The 20,897-nt window shown below is 36.0% G+C and overlaps 1 protein-coding gene and 1 long non-coding RNA gene across 14 annotated transcripts in view; one reads left to right on the top strand and one right to left on the bottom strand.

Annotated features, from left to right (window-relative positions):
• LOC126755091 (plectin) overlaps positions 1-20,897 on the bottom strand; it is a 132,550-nt gene that overhangs the window by 36,776 nt on the left and 74,877 nt on the right. For 12 of the 13 annotated variants that reach the window (XR_007666454.1, XM_050467413.1, XM_050467412.1 and 9 more), the window contains one exon: positions 199-288. Coding sequence is in view for 12 of the 13 variants with exons in the window: in XM_050467413.1 (XP_050323370.1) it covers positions 199-288 (90 nt within the window). In the remaining variant the exon portion in view is untranslated. Of the gene's footprint in view, positions 1-198; positions 289-12,463; positions 12,512-20,897 lie in introns of those variants that run through there. The other variant, XM_050467424.1, reaches the window with a different exon arrangement.
• LOC126755116 (uncharacterized) overlaps positions 1-20,897 on the top strand; it is a 209,886-nt gene that overhangs the window by 166,039 nt on the left and 22,950 nt on the right. The gene's annotated exons all lie outside the window — the stretch shown is intronic.

Genomic DNA, 20,897 nt, shown 5'->3' with positions numbered 1-20,897 from the left:
CTCGTGGTATTCACGTTCAAAAATATCATACTTGGTTAATGGCAATGACTTAATCTAAAAGCTTTTCTCACATAAAATTTTAGCTTTTTAATTTTTTAAATTCGTACCAAGCATCCTTCACCAAAAGGTTAAGCTTAGGCGGTGCTTATGTGAACACAGCCTTACATGTAGAAGAGTAAAATAAAACCGATCCTTTACCTGATGTTGCTCTTCCAAAGTTTTCATTTTGGCCGCCATCGCCAATATTTCTTGATCCCTTCTTTGTATTTCAAGACGGAATTCGTCCAACTTAAAAGCCAATCAAGGTAGAATTTGGAAAAAATAAATTGCATTACATTAGCATTACTCTTATATAGTGAGTTCATATGTGTGTTTGTTGGTAAAAAGGGACAATTTGGGTTCGCTAACGTTGAATGGCGATGAGCAGAGTTTTGTTGAATGCATCGCCAGAGCGGCGTATGACATATGAAATCGATGAAAATGCTTTGAAAGTTTAATGTTCGAGTGACAGAGAGTTAGAGAGAGCGAGACAGAGATAGAGATGGATGAATACGCCGCTCGCACTTAGTGGCGGCATTATGATGAGAAGTGTGTGTAATTTATGGAAAGTAATGAAATTTTTGCTGTTGTATATGACTCTCTGTGCATTCGATTATGAGATTGTGTTTTTTTCGGCTTGAACGCGGAGTTGTGAGTGGAAGTTCTTGCTCGCTTGAAAGAGAGTTTACAAACATTTCATATATGTATGTATGTATTTTTTGCAATGTTAACAAATGTGCACTTGTGCTCTTTACAATGTCCAATTGTGTAAAACCGAAGTCTTCGGTTTGTCGCCTGGTGTTCGGGTGTTCGGAAATTTTGTTTGTCGTGAATGCTTATTTCGTTTAGAGAACTGTGTCTGTAATTGGTATGTGTGTGTGTGTGTGACTGATCGCTTCAAAAGTGCTGAAGTGTGTGTGTTTTCTCAAATCATAAATTTCTTTGTTGGTGTTGTGGTACTACGTACAGAGTAAGCTTTGCCAAAATGTATGAAATATTTTGTTAAGTTTTTATTTACTTTTATTTTTTATTATATTTCAATAAAGTTTGAAGATTATTTATAATATGTTTTTTTTTTTGGTTTTTTATTGTTGTTTATTAGCAGTTTTAATTACAATATTCTTTTTCGTTTTTCGTTTTTCTTTTTCATTGTTTTTTTGTTGTAACTCAGCGTATATGTATATGTATGCATAGCATGTATATAAGTATAAGTATATTATAAATACTGCCTTGGAATACAACATAATATTTAATTAATAAATGCCTCAGTTAGTTACTTTGAAAATGACACACAAATCACTACGCGACATAGGGTCTATAAAGACAACTTTGAACACCGATGAGTACTACAAGAAATATAGGCTATGTTGAAAAGCATACATTTTCACGAAGTAAAGTAGGATTATGTATTCAAGGGGTTGAAAATGTATTGAAAACCTTTTGTATTGGAGATAGACTCGTAGACTCTCAATAACCACTCAATAATCGTTGTCGTGGCATGTCGGATACTCGGAACCTCTTGCTTAATTCGTGAATAAATAAAGCTAATGTAAGTATAATAATTTTGCTTTATATATGGTGTCAATAAACCAGGAATGATGTACTTGATTCATCACAAATCAACAGCAAATTAAGAAAATAAATTATTGTTTCTGAGTTTTATCGATCACAAATTTCATAATTGGCCACTTTTACCAATTCTACGATTGGCCACCAAGATCATGTGATATCACACCGTTGCACTTTTTTTGTGGGGATATGTAAAGTTTAAAGCCTATGGGGACAATCCCGCTTCGATTCAGGCCTTAGAGCAAAACGTTACGCCTGTCATTCGCCAGTTCCACGGGTGGACCATCCGAACATTTCAAAGCGATAATCTTCATTGAAGTTTCTATGTTTTAAAAGTAGGGAACCTTTATCTAAATCACATATTTTACCAATTAGCCATTTTAAAATGACATTATTTCGTAAATATGGGTACGTCAATAGACAAATTGTCAGTTAATTTAGTATAACACTACTAAGACGCCGTTACATCCGCAAAAATTTACTGTTTGGTGTGATCTATATGCATACTATTGGTTCATATTTCTTATGTTCTACTTTCTCCACACTGGATAAGGAAGAAAAGCAAATGGGTCTCATAGTGAACGAGGGCAAGAGGAAATTTCTCGTGGATAATTTCGTTTTTCTTGGAACTAGTATTAACAGAAACAAAAATGTCAGCCTCGAAATCTAACGCCGAATAATTCTTGCCAACAGGTGCTACTTCGGACTGAGTAGGTAATTGAGAAGTAATCCTCTTGATAAACAAAGGCCAAACTCCATAAGTCACCCATTATTCCTGTCCTGCTATATGGTGCAGAGACATGGACGATGACAACATCTGATGAATTCAATGAAAGATTTATGGTCCTTTGCGCATTGGCAACGTCGAATACCGCAGTCGACGGAACAGTGAGCTGTACGTGATATACGACGACATGAACATAGTTCAGCGAAATTAGAGACAGTGACTATGCTGGCTAGGTCATGTCCTCCGCATGGTTGAAAACACTCCAGCTCTGAGGAAGATGAAGACTTCCACTCCGTTGGAAAGACCAGTTGAAGAAAGGCCTGGTTGCACGTGGAATCTTCAATTGGCGCCAAAGAGCGACTGACGCGATGTTGTAAACTATACCAATAAAGAAGAAGAGGAAGAATTATTGATTCATATTTCTTCAAAAATGAAACCGGCCATAATGTTATTGTCAACAGGGAATTTGATGGACGACTTTGATGCCATACAGAAAACAAGGCAATGAATTTATTGATGAACACTTTTGGGGAGCGAGCGATTGACACTTTCGAAGGGAATATTCGGCGCCTTACTGCCGGCTTACGGTCCCAATTGCTGCAGAAAGTGGTAATGGTAAATCCTTATATTTATATAAAGGTTAAATTATATGCATTTCAGGTCATCTTGAACATGTTTTGTTTTAAGAGTCTGTAGAGTAATCTTTTTAAAATTTTTTTTTGCATTTTCTGTTCCCTTATACCCATAGAATTAATGTAGAATTGTAGAATTTTTCAAACTGGTGAACATGAATCCGGTCGAACTACTCAACCGATTTCCTTAATTTTTTTTTACATGTTCACAAAACGCCTGGCTATCATCCCTATTAGATTTATAATTTTTTAGAATTTATTGACAATGTTATGACAAAATTTGTGTAAAAAAACATGAGGAAAATTAAGAAAAAAAACGTTAATTCCTTTTTTAGTTATCAACATTTTTTCATGGTTCTAGTAGGAACGATCACTATTCAAGTACTTTTTAGGAATAAATTTGGTTTTTGTGTTTCAGATGATCCAAATATGAGAAATCGTGTCCCCCAGTGAAAAAACATATCTCATTCACCGACATTCCGACAGATGTCATCAAAAAATTCCGAACAAATTTTTTTAGATAGATTTTTTAGATAGATTAAAAAGTTCTATTGTAGAATAAAAATTTCCATGACAAAAAAATGTCAAAAGAACAGGCCAGATTACGCTACTGACCCCTTAAGTAGTGGTAGAGTGGACTTGCTTTTAGGTATAGTTCAAGCATCAAAAATAAAAATGAAGATCGACAGAAAATTTACACGAGGCATGTCGTAAAAATTGGGTTACTACCTATGGTATGTCTGAGTTGGGTAACTCGCATTCGGAATAGTAGAATTCTTCGGTGTCAGAATTAATATATATAGACTCTTACAAAACGGTTTTTATTGTAAATAGAAGGCAACAAATGCAGTATCTTGATTTGAGGATAATCCGCCGAAACCAACAAAAGTCTCTCGGCGCCAAAATCGAAGTAACTTATTTTAATATTTTCGATTTTATTGGTCTAAATAAACGTTGAAGAGTACAATGAAATGCTTTCGCGTTGAGTAAGCTAATGGTTTCGAATATATTCGATACCAGTTTATTGCAGTGCAGCTGCAGGGTGTGGCCTACAGCATGCTGGTAAGAGAAAGTGGAGAAATGATTTACGCGGTGGTCCTTATGTTGGCAAATATATCCGGCATCTCGATAAAATAGTGTAAAAATATTGCAAACGTTTATTCTGGGAACCAATTACTGAGCCTCAACTAGGCACCAAGCGCCGTTACAGAGCCCATATCGCGTGTTGGTCAACTCATTAGCTAAATCTGCGATTTGTGTGCTCACACAGAGCTGGTAAACCTTACTTATATCGAAACTTATTTCAAGATTATAGACATTTGCTATGCGTTTACTTGTAACTCCACCATATGTATGTATGCGTGCTTGTAAGTATGTATATATATTATATATATGTGTGTATATACAACTTTTTTTTATCAACTTGTTTCATTCAATTATTGTGTAGATAGTTTCACATTTCGGCATCTTTCTTATGGCAATCAATATCAGCTATGTAAATCTGCTATTACACTTGCACATATGTATGTATGTATGTATACATGTAGTACGTATATGTATATATAAGTATGAAATATTGTATATGCTAATCAAAAAAGAATAGCAGTCAGCTTATATCTAAATAGTATCAGCACCGCTGCGGGTACTTTTGTTTAAATGCAAGTTTTTCTGTCTGTATGTATGCGTGTACGTATGTACTTGTAAGTATACGAATACACTGATTTATTGGCTAGTCTGAGCTATTAACGAGTACGAGTATTATTGTATTAGATATATTTGTATGCGAATGCAGAGCTTCTTTTCTTTTTCTTTTTCGTTTTTGTTTTTGTATTTGTTTTTACAATTTGCAAACATTGTATGTGTGTATGTATATTTTCCTAAGTTTTTATTCGATTGGGTAAATTGCCGATTTCGTTAACAAGTTGCCTTTCACCCAATTGTCTAGAGTCTACACATTTGAGTTTCGAAGAATTATCGTTGAATGTCGTTGCTAATAGTATGAACTTAAGGAATATGGAAAGTGAGTAAACAATAAATTTAATCCAGCCGGTCGAGAGAAAACAATGACCAATATAATAATCGAAGTTGGTGTAAGCGATTCCCGGGTTTTCAGGCGGCATTTAAAGTTAATCATTAAGTCAATAGAGATGAGCCTGCAGGTCTCCCTACTAAAGAATGTGTGGCAACCAGTTCGATAGGATCGGAATACACTTGAGAAAGGGAAGAAAAGGCCAGTAGAAACGCCACTGCAACAAGCGCCTAGGATTCGACAGGCGTGGCTGCTTCTGAGAAAGTTCAATGCAAAATGGTTCAAGAAACTAGTTGCTTTTCCCTTTTAGGTAGCTTGTGGGATTCTTTAAAGACATTTCCATTTCAAAACCTGCTTTTTACAAATAAACCATCTTCAAATTTAACCGGCAGTTGATCTACCGGTTAACTTTGTCAATTTTTCACTGCACCATCTGTGTGTCTTAAAATTGCATGGTACCTAATCTTGAGATTATTACTAGGCTGGAAATCCCGTAATACGTTCTACAAACTTCAGAAATACTCTGCTGAATGTCTAATTTTAAAAACAGCCATCTGGTAGTGCTACCAACTCAGAAATTTTATTAAAATTTGTGGTTTTACTTTCCCTTCAGTGCGTAATTTAGATAGTGTTTTTTCGGAAGTATCAAAATGAGTGAAGTTGGTTGGTTGGTTGGAGGAAAAGGGAGGCGCAGAAGTACGAGACCAAGGCGGCCGTACTTAGGCCATCATTTGGGCCATAATGGTCTCGGATGGTAATGAAATTAAGCTTTATACAGCAACTTAGTGGATTTCGATTTTTTCCATCCCAGCTGCCCAATGTCTCTTAAGTTGGAGCTTTGGAAGCCATAACTGTAACCATGTAACTGTCGTATTCCAATATACTAAAAACCTTTGTGAGTGGCGAATCGAACAAACAACTCGTATAAAAACAAAAAACAGCCATTGTCAGTACACTTCGAGTAGCTAGAGGTTATAGCATTATAATGAGGTATTCACAAACTGCTTAATAAGAAATTTAACTTCTATAGGTCTCAATTCTCTCTTATGGGCTGCCTATTAATTTAGGTATATTTTCAAAAATGCTGCAAAGTAACTCCGGCTGGGCTTGGGATATTTAGAATTGTGTTTTTGGTTCTTTTAAATTTAAGTCACGCAGCGTGTTTGCGTTTCAGCTTTCAGCACAATAAATATATATATGTATATATGTTTGTATAGTATATAGTTAGGGCAGTAAAGTGTCTTAATTAGAATAGCGGGGTCCCATAATATGCATACTAACTATATGCAATATGCATTACCCATGTCGGGCTTTAAGAGTAAGTTGTTTCATATATTTAATTGGAAGTAAAATACTTTGATTAGGTAAATAATTTTCATTAATAATACATTATGCATTGTAACAAGCAGCAATAAATAGTAAATTTTGTTATTGAAATTTTCAACCGTCTCGCTGTTTGCCAGCATGTTTCTGCCACACAAGCTAATTACTTAATTACTAAACATTACATGTTAATACCATATTTGAATGCCAGTTCTCAGCACATACGCTCACATCGCATTAAATTTGAGTTAATTGCCTACTTTTATACATACTTTTCTCTAATGTTTAGTATTTTTTAAATATTTTTGAGTTTTACTTCAAATACATCAACGTCTGCATTGCATTATGAACAACATTACATTACTTTTTGTAATTGACCTTCATTACTAATCACACTCTAGCTGGGGAAAAAATTTGTATTTGCTGTAAATTGAATGTTTCTTATTTATTTTTTAATTTTATTAAATTTAATTTGCTAAATAATTTATTATTAAACGCTTACTTATTTGTAAAAGGAAGTTTTTTGTTTTCTTGCATAAATGTAATACCGATTTAATTCGAAGTGAAGAAATGTGTCCTCAGAACTGTCACTACTTGCTTTGTAATTCTAAAGGGATATTGCAAAAAACCGTTTAAAGATCTAAGAAGTTTCGAAACGCAAACTCTCAGGCGATGAGCGCAGGAACGTCCAACAAAAGACGGTAACGCAGGATAACTTAAAAAAATCCACAAACTGGTTTTGAGTCGCGATAAAATGAATTTATACCAAATCTAAACCAATAATCTAAGCGTACGATGTGAATGTTTTGAACATGAGTATAGCAGTATCGAAAAGCACTGTGTTCGAATCGCTTTCGCATCTTGAGATCTGGCTCGAGCGACATTTGGTTTTCTTCAGGCCTCTACATGAGGTTTGCTGGAAAAAGAGTTGGAGGATTTGTTCGGTAAAAACCTTCTGTCTTGATGATTTCTATCGATATCTCTAACAAATTATATCTTTAGTTTACACTTAATATTTCGAACCTTTGCATAGTTTATATTGAGGCTTTTGATAAAATTGTTTCACTTAAACAAAAAAATTCTAACTCGATCTGTACTTGAACTGAACTGAAAGGTACTTTTTTCAAACGATTTTTTTTACCTACGCATGAACAACGGTTTGGTCTGGTTTGTGAGCTGGTGGAATCAATGGATGGCCTATCTGCAACGTAGCCGCAGCAAACATTTGAAAGAGATAATCTTCAAAAAATATTTGCCAAAGAATGTTCTTTCGGATGATAATACCATTAAATTTGAAGTTTCAATGTTTTTTCTTTAAATAGTATGGAACTTCGAAATGGATCACACTTTACAACCTTTTCGAAATAAAAAAAAATTTAAGCGTTTTCCTCTGACTATTCAGAACCCTTTCCTATTTAATCAGCCGCATAAAATTTCTATTGCTATCGCCGCGCTCAAGTTGCGGAATTGCGTGAAAACTGTACGATTTGAAAGCACTTAGTGACAGTTCTCAATGGTTTGTAGTGTTCAGATCCGATGTACTTTGTAAGAGTTAACAATTTACATAATTAAAATGTTTAATTTTTGATTCAATTTTAAATTGCAATAAGGTTCTTAGTTAAATCTAATTTCTTTTAATTTTGCTTCTGTAATTTAGTTTTTGCAGAAAGTAGTCTATATAAAGTAATGCTTTAAGTAAAACGTCATTTTTCCGTAGTGGAAATGGAATTAAAATTCACGCTTAAGCTTAATTTCAATAGTAACAATTTTCCAATTGAACAATGAAAGTATTTAACATTTTTTAATACATTTTCAAATATTTTCTCTATATTCATATATACAGTCTTAATGGTTTTGCTTTGCTTTGCTTTGCTTTGCGTTTTTGGTGCAGTTTAGCGATTTTTGCATTTGCTTTTCCTACTTTAATTCATCAAGCATTTTGCTTATCTTTCGCTTTGAAATTTTGTGTGTTGCTTGCAGCATGTTTTGCCGGGCAGTTAAACGCAGTTTTGCAAAAGTCTTCACTTATTAATTTATTTCACTTTTGTTTTTTGTTTTCGAAATTTCTCAAACTTTTTGTTTCTTCTTTTGTCATTTTAATTTTGTGAAAATTGTCCTGAGTTCTCTGCAACGGCTTCAATTCAACTTAATCTCATTTGCTCTTTGTTTCACAGTAATAATTTCCCTTTCTCTGTCACTTCAATATACATACAAATAATTAAGTAAAAGTAATAAGTGCTGGTGGACTTTTAATTCTGTAAATTTCGCGCACAAATTTCCCTTTGTACAATAATAAAATGGGAAAAATTCATTTGTACGCACTTTAACTAAGTAAATACTTATAAGAAATGCTCAATAAGTTCAGTAATTACATTATAATAGTAAAGATTTGCTAAGCATTCTTCTACAGCTATGCCTCTTATATTTATACATATTTATACATATGTAAGTCGGTAATACACGAAAATGGCATGGCACATCGAATTGGTGTTTTACTCTTTTCCTCGGTCTTCTTTGCTCTTCCTTCTCAGCTTTCTACGTATTTATTTTCATTTATTTTGACTCTTTTTTTTTGTAATTCAGTTGAACTAATAATTACTAATTTTGCTTAAAAGTAGTTGCTTTATCTTATGCTATTATAGATTCTCCAAAACAAAATGACTCAAATGAAAAACTATGTCAAAGCTTTCAAAAATCATGCGCATACGACACAGAGTTGCATTTTTATATTAGTTCTGATACTCAAATATTGTTTATATCGAAATTGACACTAATCCGCTGACTACCACAAAATCAGGTTACACGCAGCTGTCTATCCCATAATTTTTTTTGCAGCCTCTTGTACGCTAAAATTTCAAATACTTTTGAACTAAATAACAGCAAGCTAATAAAAATTACTCTATTTCGTACTCAATTTCAAATTTTGCTTAAAATGGGCTGCAGGTTTATGTTAACTAAGAAAAAAGGTCCAGGAAGTAAAGTGAGCTGTTATTTGATCACATAAAAAATTGGTTTCTAAAGTTCTGTGAGTAACCAAAATCGGTGCGTTTGCAGTTTCCATTCTTTGGGATTTTGCTGTCTCGCAATTTTACTTTACTAACTATTGAACCATATAGAACTACAAAGAATTAAATAGAATACTTGAACTTTTAGTTTACCATAAAAGGATTTTATTTATCGAGGAAGTGAGTGAGCAAAGTAACTGTCGTTTGCCGACATATATATTTTCAGTTCTTCAACTTGGAGTTTAATTGAGTGGTGAAGAGGGAGAGAAATTACACTGAACTGAAGGCGGACTCATAAAATAAGCAAAACTAGTTCATCAACTTTGAAAGTGAATTTTAGGTAAAAATAATATCGAAATGATTATGAAATCATTCAACTAAAGGTTCAATTAAAGGTGCCATAACCATAACCGATCCAACTTTACGGGTAACACAGTTTACAGTTAGTTAACCATGTCTATCAATTGAATTTTGGTTATGGCTATGGTATGAGAACCGAGAAATTCTCCCAATAAAGTCGCAAATTCGTATCTTAGTAAGGCAGTGGATGTGCATTCATGCAAGAACAGTGCCAGCTCTAGGAGTAAAGGTTGATGGAACACCGGGTCAATTCAATCTAACTAACTTTCTAATAAATCGAGTTGGTTGGGTATGGCACCTCTAATTTAACCTTAACTAGAATGACAAGCACTTCGAAATAAATAAAGAGATATTCGTCGTTTACCTTAAAACTCCTGCAAGCCTAAGCATCCACAAAAAAAAACTACAATAAGGGGACTTGAACACTTTAGAGATTTACGCTGACATTCGGCTCACAAGATAAACGCTTATCAGCTGAGTTGCATTTTAGACTCATTGGCGTTTTGTTTCTAACTAGATATATATGTATATATATATATGTACATCTGTATATGTATATGCATTTTGATTACATCGACTATTCGTTAGCTAAATATTTGACTAAGACGCGCCTGCCAAAACGATTAAATGCCTTCGTTAGCACTATTTTTACGAGTATAACGAGTACGCTAGATAAGTAGTACGAGTATAGTTGTGTGAATAATGAGTACTTTACTACATACACATCTATATATGTATGTTGCATAATATTGTACAATGATATTATGCGCGGATATAGAGAGTTTTAGACAGATTTAACACTTTGCCTTGGATTGGCCTTCGTTTATTTTCGTGATATTCACGAGTTTATTTAGATTATTTGAATGTATTTGTTAGGTTTTGCAATTATATGTAAGTCATATGTAAGTATGTATGTACGAGTATGCGCATGATATGTGAAAACACTTCGCTTCAAATTGTTTATTATCCTTTTTGTACGTTTTATATACGAGCAATATACGTACTCCTGTGATGTTAGTCGCATGTTGTTGCCTTGGGAGCTGTAGAGTAGTACGACGGAGGGCTCAGTACACAAACAAATCAACTAAACATCTAACTAACTAACTAACTAACTAACTAACTAACTAACAGACTGGCTAACTGACTAACTGACTAACCAAATGCCTCGTGAGTGGCGGTTAGAAGGTAGGGACTGGATTCCATTTCGTTTTGCTTGGCTACAATCGTGTTTGTGTGAAGAAATTATTTTGAAAGTAATGGCGCGCTGCAGCGTCGCTTCGTCTCAGTGTATCCGGCACTTTTCAGCAGTCAGCTAACTCTACAGCGCGCCACGCCGGTCTCAATCAATCATTCACCAATTATGCCTTGCTGTTCCTGTGGAGAAATGTGACTCCAAGCGTCTCGTTTGTAAGTCTAGACGCTCAGGCTTGTGTGGGTGTACGTGCGTGTGTGTGTGTGTGTTAAGCGTATACGGTATGTACCTACATTAGAGGGCCGTGTCTCCAGTTGCGGTCGCGCTCCATTTGCCGGGGGCGCCAAATGCGCAACGTAAATGCAAGCAGCCTCTTTCTCGCCGCGCGCCGTGTTTGCACTTCACCCATTCCTTATGTTCAACTAATTCATTATATGCTTTATCATTAGTGCTAAATCTAAATTTTCTTAATTTTTTTATTACTTGTTTTCTAAGCACAGCAAGCGTGTTTATGCCTTTGCTACGAGCGAGTGCTATGGAAATTTTGATTTCTGCCAATCTACAAATTTTGCTAGAGATTTCTAACGGTATTTTCTAATTTTCACTTCCAATTATTCTACGCGTTTTCGAAACTTTCGAATTTTCGATCAAGAATTTTGTTTTTGCTTCAATTTCGCACTTCGCCGTTGGTGAGAGTTTCTCTTTTTGTTAATACTGGCCGCGGTTGCTGTTTGGCTTGTTTGTTGTTTGTGGTAACTTAACCTTAGGAATCTAGTGATAGCGTATCTACGTCAAATTTGAAACTTACTTGTCGTTTGTGCTCGGATGGCAGTTTCGGATAGTCTAAATCTAGTTTTGAATATGGCGACATGTGTTGGTGATGATGGTATGGAGTGCTTGTATGGCTTAATGGGGCTGATGTTGTGGGAAGATGATGGTGGTGGTGCAGATGCTGTTGGCTTAAGTGACTGAGGTGTTGCTGCTGCTGCTGTTGTTGTTGCTGATGCGAATGATGATGCTGATATGTGGGCGCTGTATGGAGGCTATCGTACGCGGACGCAGCTGCAACGCCCGCCGCGCCAGTCGCCACACCGCCAACGCCACCAACGCCACCGCCTGCACTTAGGCCAGCGCGCCCAGTCAGCCCCGCGTCGTCCAGCGCGCTGCTGGTGAGTGTTGCCGCGAATGGTCCACTCGTTTCGCGCAACGCCGCCAGTGGATGCGTTTGCATGTGATGCTGCTGCTGGTGCACGTGGTACTGATGCAACGGATTCAGCTGCTGCTGTACCGAGTGGTGGATGTGCGCCGACGGGTGCTGGACGCCGGGCGGCAGCTGGTGTGTATAATGTTGTGTGCCCGCAAATTGCTGTTGCAAATTGTAGGCAAGCGGATGCGTATGCGTATGCGGTGCCTGTGTGGCGTACTGATAGTACTGCGATATAGCCGGATTGGAGGCGTGTAACGATGGCATTAGATTGCGTTGCTGCAACAACGTACTCATGCTATATGGCAAATCGGTCTGACTGAATATGGACTGAGAGAATGGATTCGCATAACTACTACTACCACCAATACCACTAACACCACCTGAAGTGTATTTGCTCGGATAGTTCAAGTAATTTAAATTTGACACTGAGTAGGCCGGCCGCAATAGCCTTCCACCCAAATGGCCACCGGTGGCCGCTTGTTGTGCCGCTACTGCTGCTGCCGCCGCCGCCGCCGCTGCTGATTGTTGGGCCGCTGCCGCCGTGGCCGCCGCCGATGTCGGTGCATACTGTTGGAAATACATGTTCGGCTGGGATGAGAAGCTCGACGACATCTGCATGAGGTTATCGTTAAGGTATGGCGGTGATGTATCGCCCGGATGCAAGGTCGGATAGCTGGAGATTATGCGTCCGGGATAATGTGACAGCGGTGTTACCGGTTGTGTGGCCTGTTGCATGCGCGCATGTTGGTTTAGTATCTGGGAGGAGCGTGAAATGGATTTGTGCGCCTCATTCAACAGGTTAACTATATTCGAAGAGGAGGACTGCTGCATTTGTGGCGCATACAGACCGTAGTAGTCGTTCATCATCGAGGCCGATGGCAGGCCGGCGATGCTGTAACGGCGTCGACGTATAGGCGATGGATGCTGGCCATAGAGGCCAGTACTGCTTAGCGTCGGCTCGTATAGATAACCGGCAGCCGAAGTGGTGGGGCCGAACATGTCGTAGGTGCTCGGTGGTGGTGGCGGCGGACCAACACCGAGCCCGTAGCCGGTCGGCACGTAGTACTGACCGATTATGTCGGGTAGTGGCGGACTTCCAGTCGGGCCGTATGTGCCGTACATCTGAAATGGGCGATTTGAAAGAGTTTTTGCTTGGGTAGTTTGCTTGTTTCTTGTTTTTTGTTTTTTGTTAGGGTGTTTGATTGATTGGCTTGATTAGATGTTTGCTTATTTGCTTGTTTGAGAGATTCTTTGCTTGGCTGTTCAGACTCATTTGGTTGTCTTGTGGGAAAGCAAAAGTATAGTGTGGCTTTTTCATGACATTTTATTTTACTGTTTCTTTTTCTCGTTTTGGTATGTCTGTATTCGTGCTAGGTAAGTGTGGTCGACAGCATTATTTTATACTTTTGTTGTTTTTGTTGCTCTAAAGCGGGGTAGGCTTTCGGTTTCAGGCACTTGAACTAAGCACTTCGCGTTCTGTTCAACTCACGCGCACACTTGTTGGCGCGCGCTTAATGAGAAATTATATGTAGTCTATATATCTAAGTATATAGTAAATATATATATGTATATATGATAGTTATTATAAATGTGTGTTTATAAACTTTTTTCGCATATTCGAACATTCGAAAAAACACTTGCGCCAAACAAAATCATAACTACAATAACAATTTTCAATTACTTGCACACTAAATCAATAAAATATTTAACTGCATACTAATTAATTGTTCGGTACTGGTACTGGTACTTGTACTGGTAATGGTATTGGTAATTGTACTGTAATTGTTCAATACTTTCGTAAATTGTACGATTTTCTCAATATTTCTTTTGTTTTTTATTTCTACTGCTTTTCGGTTGCTCTATTCTTCATATTCATCACCAAAATTTTAGATTTTAAGCGAACACTTACGGACTACTGGCCCCATTAACTTTCTTGTAATGCTTTCCATTTATATGTATTTGAAGTTTTCGATTTAATTTCATGTAATCAAAGGACAGCGTAAAATTTTGCGCTCTTTTGAGTAAAATTAGTTGCTATATTTGCGTTTAAAATATATAATTTTATTGTTTTTTTTTTTCAATTTTTTTTTCAATACAATGCGGCTGTTTAACAGCTCAGTCTTATTGTTGTTGCATTCAATGTTATATACGCAAAAACTTTTGCTTTGGTTTTGTTGTAGCTATTTACACAATTGTTTAATTGACGAGATTCCGCTATAATACGCGTGTCACAGCTAAAATACAAACACTAACCTTAAGCAAGAAACTAATTTTAAATACTTCTTAATTTACAATAAATTTTTTTTTTAAATTTTGTCTTAATTTTCGCCTTAAATTTTAGTTATTTACACTTAAAGCATCGTTTGGGAGGATCGTTAAGGTTTGGAGGATTTATGTATTATACAAAATTGATTGGAATGAATTTAAGCTGTTTTTAATTTCATTTGGCAAGCTTCGCTCTGCGGCTGCGCTGCTCGGTGTGGCAGCTGTGGGTGGTGTAGGTGAAACGAAACAAAAATACTTTCATGATTTGCTGCTTGCTGCATCTTCGTGTTTGTGTACAGCGTCAATAACGCTTTCTTCATACAAATAATGCGTTTTTGTAACGAACACTGAACAGTGTTGGTGTTTTTGTACGACTAAAGTGCTTTGCTAAAGCGATCGAGTTTAAACTCAAGCCTAACGGCCGAACGTCGAATGAACGTGTGTGTGCGTGTGTAAGTATGTATGTGTGCGTGTAGATTGCTCCAATAAATGCACGATTGTGGCTTCCGATGGTATGTGTGGTGGTGTGGATGAGTTCGGTTAGCAAGCAACGGTTAATTGCAGCGTTAATTGCTGCCGCACTGTACAGTGGTGGGCGTTGAATTGGTGTGCGATGTGTTTTGTTCGTAAGGAGAATCTTCAAGTTTGGCAAAGTTTAGTTGCATATAGAATAGAACGTGCAAAAATATGTGTATTTATGGTACTTATGGCGCTTGAATACAATAAATAAATGAAAGTTGAAATTCGAAATGCGAAATGTTCCAAACAGATATCAAAAAGATAGTGTGGTTAGAAAGTGAACAAATCGAGACAGTGGTAGAGTTGGAATTAGAGTTAGAGGTGGAAACAATGACAGCGACGGCCTGCGACATAGACACAACAAAAAAGCGCGTATGTAACAGACACAAGCAAATTAAAGTAAACATTTTTAAACATAATCAAAATGAAAATATGGAAGTTTGCGAAGACAGATGGGCTTGGCTAAGTGAATGAAATGTTCTGGTAGCTTATTAACTCCAAATGGCAGTGTGCTTGTGTATGTGAGGGTGCGTGATTATGTCTTTTTGCTTATTTTCGAGTGTTTATCAGTTTATTATTAACTTTTTTTTCAATAAATAATACAAATATGCGAATGCAAGTGTCAAAACTGTCAAGTTTGGATTTGTTCTTTAGTCACAGGGCTGCAATTGGTTTTCGTAAATGCCAACTGACAGTGTGTGCTTTAACGATTATTTACGAAGAAGTTGTGATAGCAGGAGATAAGTAGTGCCAAGCACTTCCTCACACCAGGCTTGCATTTGGCTAAACATGTGACTAAGTGAGTGAAATGAGTCGCTAAAATAGCTCAGATTGGAATTAACATTTCAGTGATACACAGGTTTGCATATTGACAGCATAACAGTTAGCTAGCAGTGATTTCAGCAGTCGCGCAAGACAACTTTTGGCAGGGTAAGAGTAGTTGTTGCGTGGGCCGTTATGAATATTGTGAAGTTGCAGTATGAGTGGTTACTGTACGATTAGTGAGTAGTTATATGATTGACTGTATGTTTGTATGCCTAGCAGGCTGGCCTAGCGCGCTATCGGCAATAATGCCACAGTAATGCGTTCGACTTGTAACTTGTTGCATTAGATTTGGAGTTTTCATAAAATCAACTGATACTGTTAACTGTTTACTGATTACTGTCTCTTTCAGTGTTTTCAAATACTTTTACTTGTGAATTATTTTGAAATTTACAGTATCCTTTTTATTGGATTTTTTTTTAATTTCTGCGTTTGTTTCGTGCTAACAAATCGTTAATTATGTAAATATACATATAGAGTTATATATTTATATATAAAAAGTCATATATACAAAACCAAAAAGTAATATATGTATATATAAGTAGTTATTTATATATTTTTGTATACTTTTAGTAACTTGAAAAACTGCAGTTCAAAAGTGAAAGTGAAATTAGCTTGGAGTTTGGAATATATTTTACAAGTATTCGGTATTTGTGTGAAATGTACTTTCCGTTTGCCGACCGCTGATAACGGCAAATGAGCACTGGCTCAGCGCTCGCCGCATGTAACTTAATCGTTCTTCGTTTCGTGGCGCCTTTAGGGCTTTCTAAGCTAACTATTTGTTTACAATTTCAGCTTTTCATATTTAACCAGTTAAATTTTCGCGCCATACTTAATGCAATAGAAATTTAGACGCATGCTTCGTAAGTATTCCAGGTATCAGCTATACATAAGCTATACAGGTGAATTGTCTAGACAAACATAGCGAGCCGACGCTCAGGAATAGTGACTTTCAAGTATCAATTTCCATCAGCAAAAGGTATTACAAAAGCATTTTGTAAACATCACCGTCTATCAAATATTATTTATTAGTAATTAAATGGAAAATATATTAACTGTACATGTTGCAAGTGTGTCATAACGCTCGATTTCGGTTCAGTTGCCGCAACGAGTGAATTACGTAAGATTTCAGTGGCAAATTACTTCTAATAAAATTTCAATTACATTTACCTACACTTTTAGGTATATTCTTCAGTATAACTTAAGATTCATGTTTTTTTTTGTATTTGTTTAGTTATTTCTGCTGATTTCGCATATCACGTAAGAACAACAATAAAAGAATAATATGTAAGCAATTACTTTATGGAAAAAAACAGTGCCGGCACATTGAAAGTTACATCGTGCACACAGTGCCAATTAATTGGAGCCATTAACCATCGATAAGTTTTCGTGAAAAATCTATCTTCTGGCAATAAAATGACAAAAGAATTACTCATTTCGTTCGTACGTTCGTTCGTTCGTGCTTCATCAACTTTTCGCTTGTGTCTCTGCTTCTCTTTCAATTTTACTACAAAAATCATCTTTCTTTCGTTATTTTATTTCAGCTATGTACGTGGTTCAAGTAGCGTTTGTTGTTGCTTCTTTAACGTTAACGTTTTTTACTGTTCTTTTGCTTGGTTTGGCTGTTGGTTCGTTAGTTGGTGAGTCTGCGTGTCCTTATTTGTGTTGCCGTTGCTGTTAGTCGCCTCTCGCTAGTAGAAACAACACGTGCGTGTATGTATGTTTGTATGTATGTGAATGTAGCCGTTCGTTCAGTGTTCGGTTTCGTTATTTATAGTACAATATTACTTTTTGATTATGTAAATAGTAAGTAGAGTTTTGTAGAGATTCAAAATCATTGCAATAGTTCAAAAGGCAACAATGCATTACAAAGTAAAATCTGCTCAATCAAATACGAACATTACTCAAACTCAAAGCAAATGTGTGGAAATATTAAAATAACGGAAACAAGCTTAATAACAGCATAGCGCATTAAAAAACGTATAAGGCAAAGCTAGTAAAGGTAAACCGAATTCATAGCAACATTTTCTAAACAAATCATGATTTGCACATTTCACTTAATGCAACACTAATCTTGAACGAAAAAAACTAGAGTTTAACTCATAACTTAACGAAAAACACTAGGTTGTAATCTTAGTGATATATTTTCACAAATTTCAACTATTTTACTGAATTTTCAATCAAAACGACTGTCATTAAATGCCGTCTTTTCTTCCCGCTCTGGAAAAGCTGTTGGAAGAGTGAGGAAATCCCGCCACTAAAACGACAACCACCTTATAGCTTTCAGCTTTTATCCCTTGCTTTCTAAAAACAAAAAAAAAAAACGGAAACAAGTAAGGAAGTGGTAAGTTCGAGTATAACCGAACATTTTATACTCTTGCAACTTGGAAGAATCAAAGTCAGGGAAATACCTTAAAATGTAAGACGCCTAACAGAGGATCTGAATCGAAGAACTTTTATATACTATATGTATACATATATTCTTTATAACACATACACTGACCCACAAATTCGGCATAAGATTTGTTGGAAAACCAAAATTATTATATGATTGTGTATAAGGACGTAGGTGTAGTATCGATCCGATTTAATCTATTAACTATTATCATGCCACATACTAAAAGAATGTTCCCCCTGTGTTTAATACCAATCATATAGAGCAAGTTCAGCCGGATGTTCATAAATCCCTATAATAGGTAAATATATGGGGGCTAGGTCAAGTTTTTGATTAATTGTATCTATTTTAGGCACAAAGATTTACTGTTATGAGTAAACCAGGTTCTGTAATTTTCTTTGAGATAATTCACATATTGGCCGATATATGCAGTATAAAGTCACCTGGAGGATCGAAAATCTTTATATCAGGTATATGGGGGCTCACGGAAGTATTGACCCGATTGAAGCCATTTTTGGTACACAGAATAACTATTGTCAGGAAAGCAGTCTTTCTGAATTTGGCCCACAGGTGCCCCTTACTACTGCGATCTCCTGTACCAAATTACAGTTTTATATATTAGTATTTAGTGCTTAGTTATGGTCATTTGTAGGTTTTCGTTAATGGCGTTTTGTGGGCTTGGAAGTGTTCCGATTACGCCCATCTACCAACTTCTACTTCCTTTTCCAAGGAACGTGCGTACCAAGTTATATCTAGATATCTCAATTTTACTCATGTTACAGTTTGCAGGGACGGACGGACGGAGGGATGGACAGATAGTGTGTACATTCGTCTTGTCATTCTGATCATTTATGTATACATAACACTATTTCTATACATACAACTGTTAGGTGAACAAAAGTAATATAGTTTGTAGCAACATGTTGAAAGAGTATAAAACAATCTTAACTTCGTTTACAACAAATCTACAGTTATATACATTTAACAGGTGCATTTTTTATACCATAAAAAGGTATAAAGATATCTTTATTTTAATTTTTATCGGCCGTTGTGGAAGGCAGATATATGGTATAGTGGTATATCATGGCTACCACGAAAAAAGTGTTTTTTCTTTGCAAGAAGAGAATGTCTACTTAAATTCAGATCGATATCTCAGAAACTGAAAGTTCTAGTTCTTCTTTCACGGCTCTTTCAGCGCAGAATAACTCATGCCAACAGGTGCTACTTCGCACTGAGTAGGCAATCGACAACTAAAGTCCTCTCTCGACGAACAAAGGCCAAATTCTACAAGTCATCATCCCCGTCCTACTATATGGTGCAGTGGATGAATAAGCTCCAGCTCTGAAGGTATTTGACGCATTACCCGCTAGTACTCCGGGGGAAGCATAGGACGTTTCCGACCGTCCTTCTAGGTGTTATGAACTTAGTAAACTTTGTTCATGGGATAAACATCTTTCTAGACGATATGAGCATCGATCATGAGGAAGCGATGGTCATGAATATGAATTGAAATTGGAAGAATGTGAATGTGATTCTATACAATTGCCCTAGCTCTCTGACTTACACAAAAGGAAAACGTGTGTTTCTTAAAAAAATATTCAAACAAATCCTTTTCAGATTGAAAGCGTCTGTTTTTTCACTGCTAAAAGTTAGTGAAGCATTTACGAAGAGACACCAAATAAACAGATAAACAGATTTGAGTTACGATACTAGTCCATCCATGGCAAATAGTTTTAGAGATATTCCTCTAAATAAATCGGAATATGTCTAGAAACGAACCCAAATTTTGTATTTATCCAAATACATATGAACTGAAGTTGCTTCAATATTAAAACAAAACTTGAAATTGTTAAAGCATTATCTTTTTAGTTTTGCCTGGAATATTTTAACGCCTTAGAATAAGTAGCGTTCTTGAAAACTAAATTCTATTGATTCTTGAGTGGAATAAAATGGTTCTCAAAGCAAAGACCAAAAATATAAACGTTTTATTGACGCTCGCAACATATCGTTGTAGCCAAATAATTTCAAATGGCATTTGTCCTTGATGATTAATTATGCTTTGGTTTCGCACTTTTCATTCTCATAGTTTTTTTTTTGTTGATAAAGCGGTAAAAATACACTTATACAAATTTACTGCATCAAAATTTCAAGTTAACCGACCTAAGATACATAGAGTAAGACTGAAGAATTTGTCTCTGCCTAAATTGTTCTTAATGTCCTCTCTGATCAAATTAAGATCATGCCTAATTCATTCCTCCATTAAATCAATTTATGTTTCGTGTAATACTTTCGAATTCTCAAGCAATCCAGAGCTAAAAAATAATTATTCTAAAAACCAAAATTAGTATTACTAAATATATTTAAGTTATTAAATTAGTTCTCACATATCACTTGACCATTCAGTTTCAATACTAGTTGTCTCAGTTACTTCGTTTTGGTTAACATTGATTTGAAATGATTTATTTTCGATTTGCAAGAACGGAACTGTGAAATAATTCTTCTGTCATTTCTGATATATAGACGTATGTATATATTGTCGGGTATTTTCATTAATATTTTCATATCTAAAATACAAGTTATAACTAAATTCTTCACACATAGTTCAAAATCAACACAATTTCAACGGCATGCAAAGCAAGGTTAAAGCAAACAAAACGTACACACACGGTTGCATGAGTATGAGGACGCGCTATAAATGATCGATTTGGAAAGGAAACACTGATAACCTACAAAATAAATCAAAACAAATGGAGCGGCGCGCAATGAGATATCGAATGAAATGAAAGAAATATGAAAGCTAGAACGCTAATGGA

This window comes from Bactrocera neohumeralis, chromosome 4 (genome assembly GCF_024586455.1).
Source record: "Bactrocera neohumeralis isolate Rockhampton chromosome 4, APGP_CSIRO_Bneo_wtdbg2-racon-allhic-juicebox.fasta_v2, whole genome shotgun sequence".
Classification (NCBI taxonomy): Eukaryota; Metazoa; Arthropoda; class Insecta; order Diptera; family Tephritidae; genus Bactrocera; species Bactrocera neohumeralis.
Note: the sequence above shows the minus strand (reverse complement) of the source record. Positions and strands in the feature narration are given on the sequence as shown.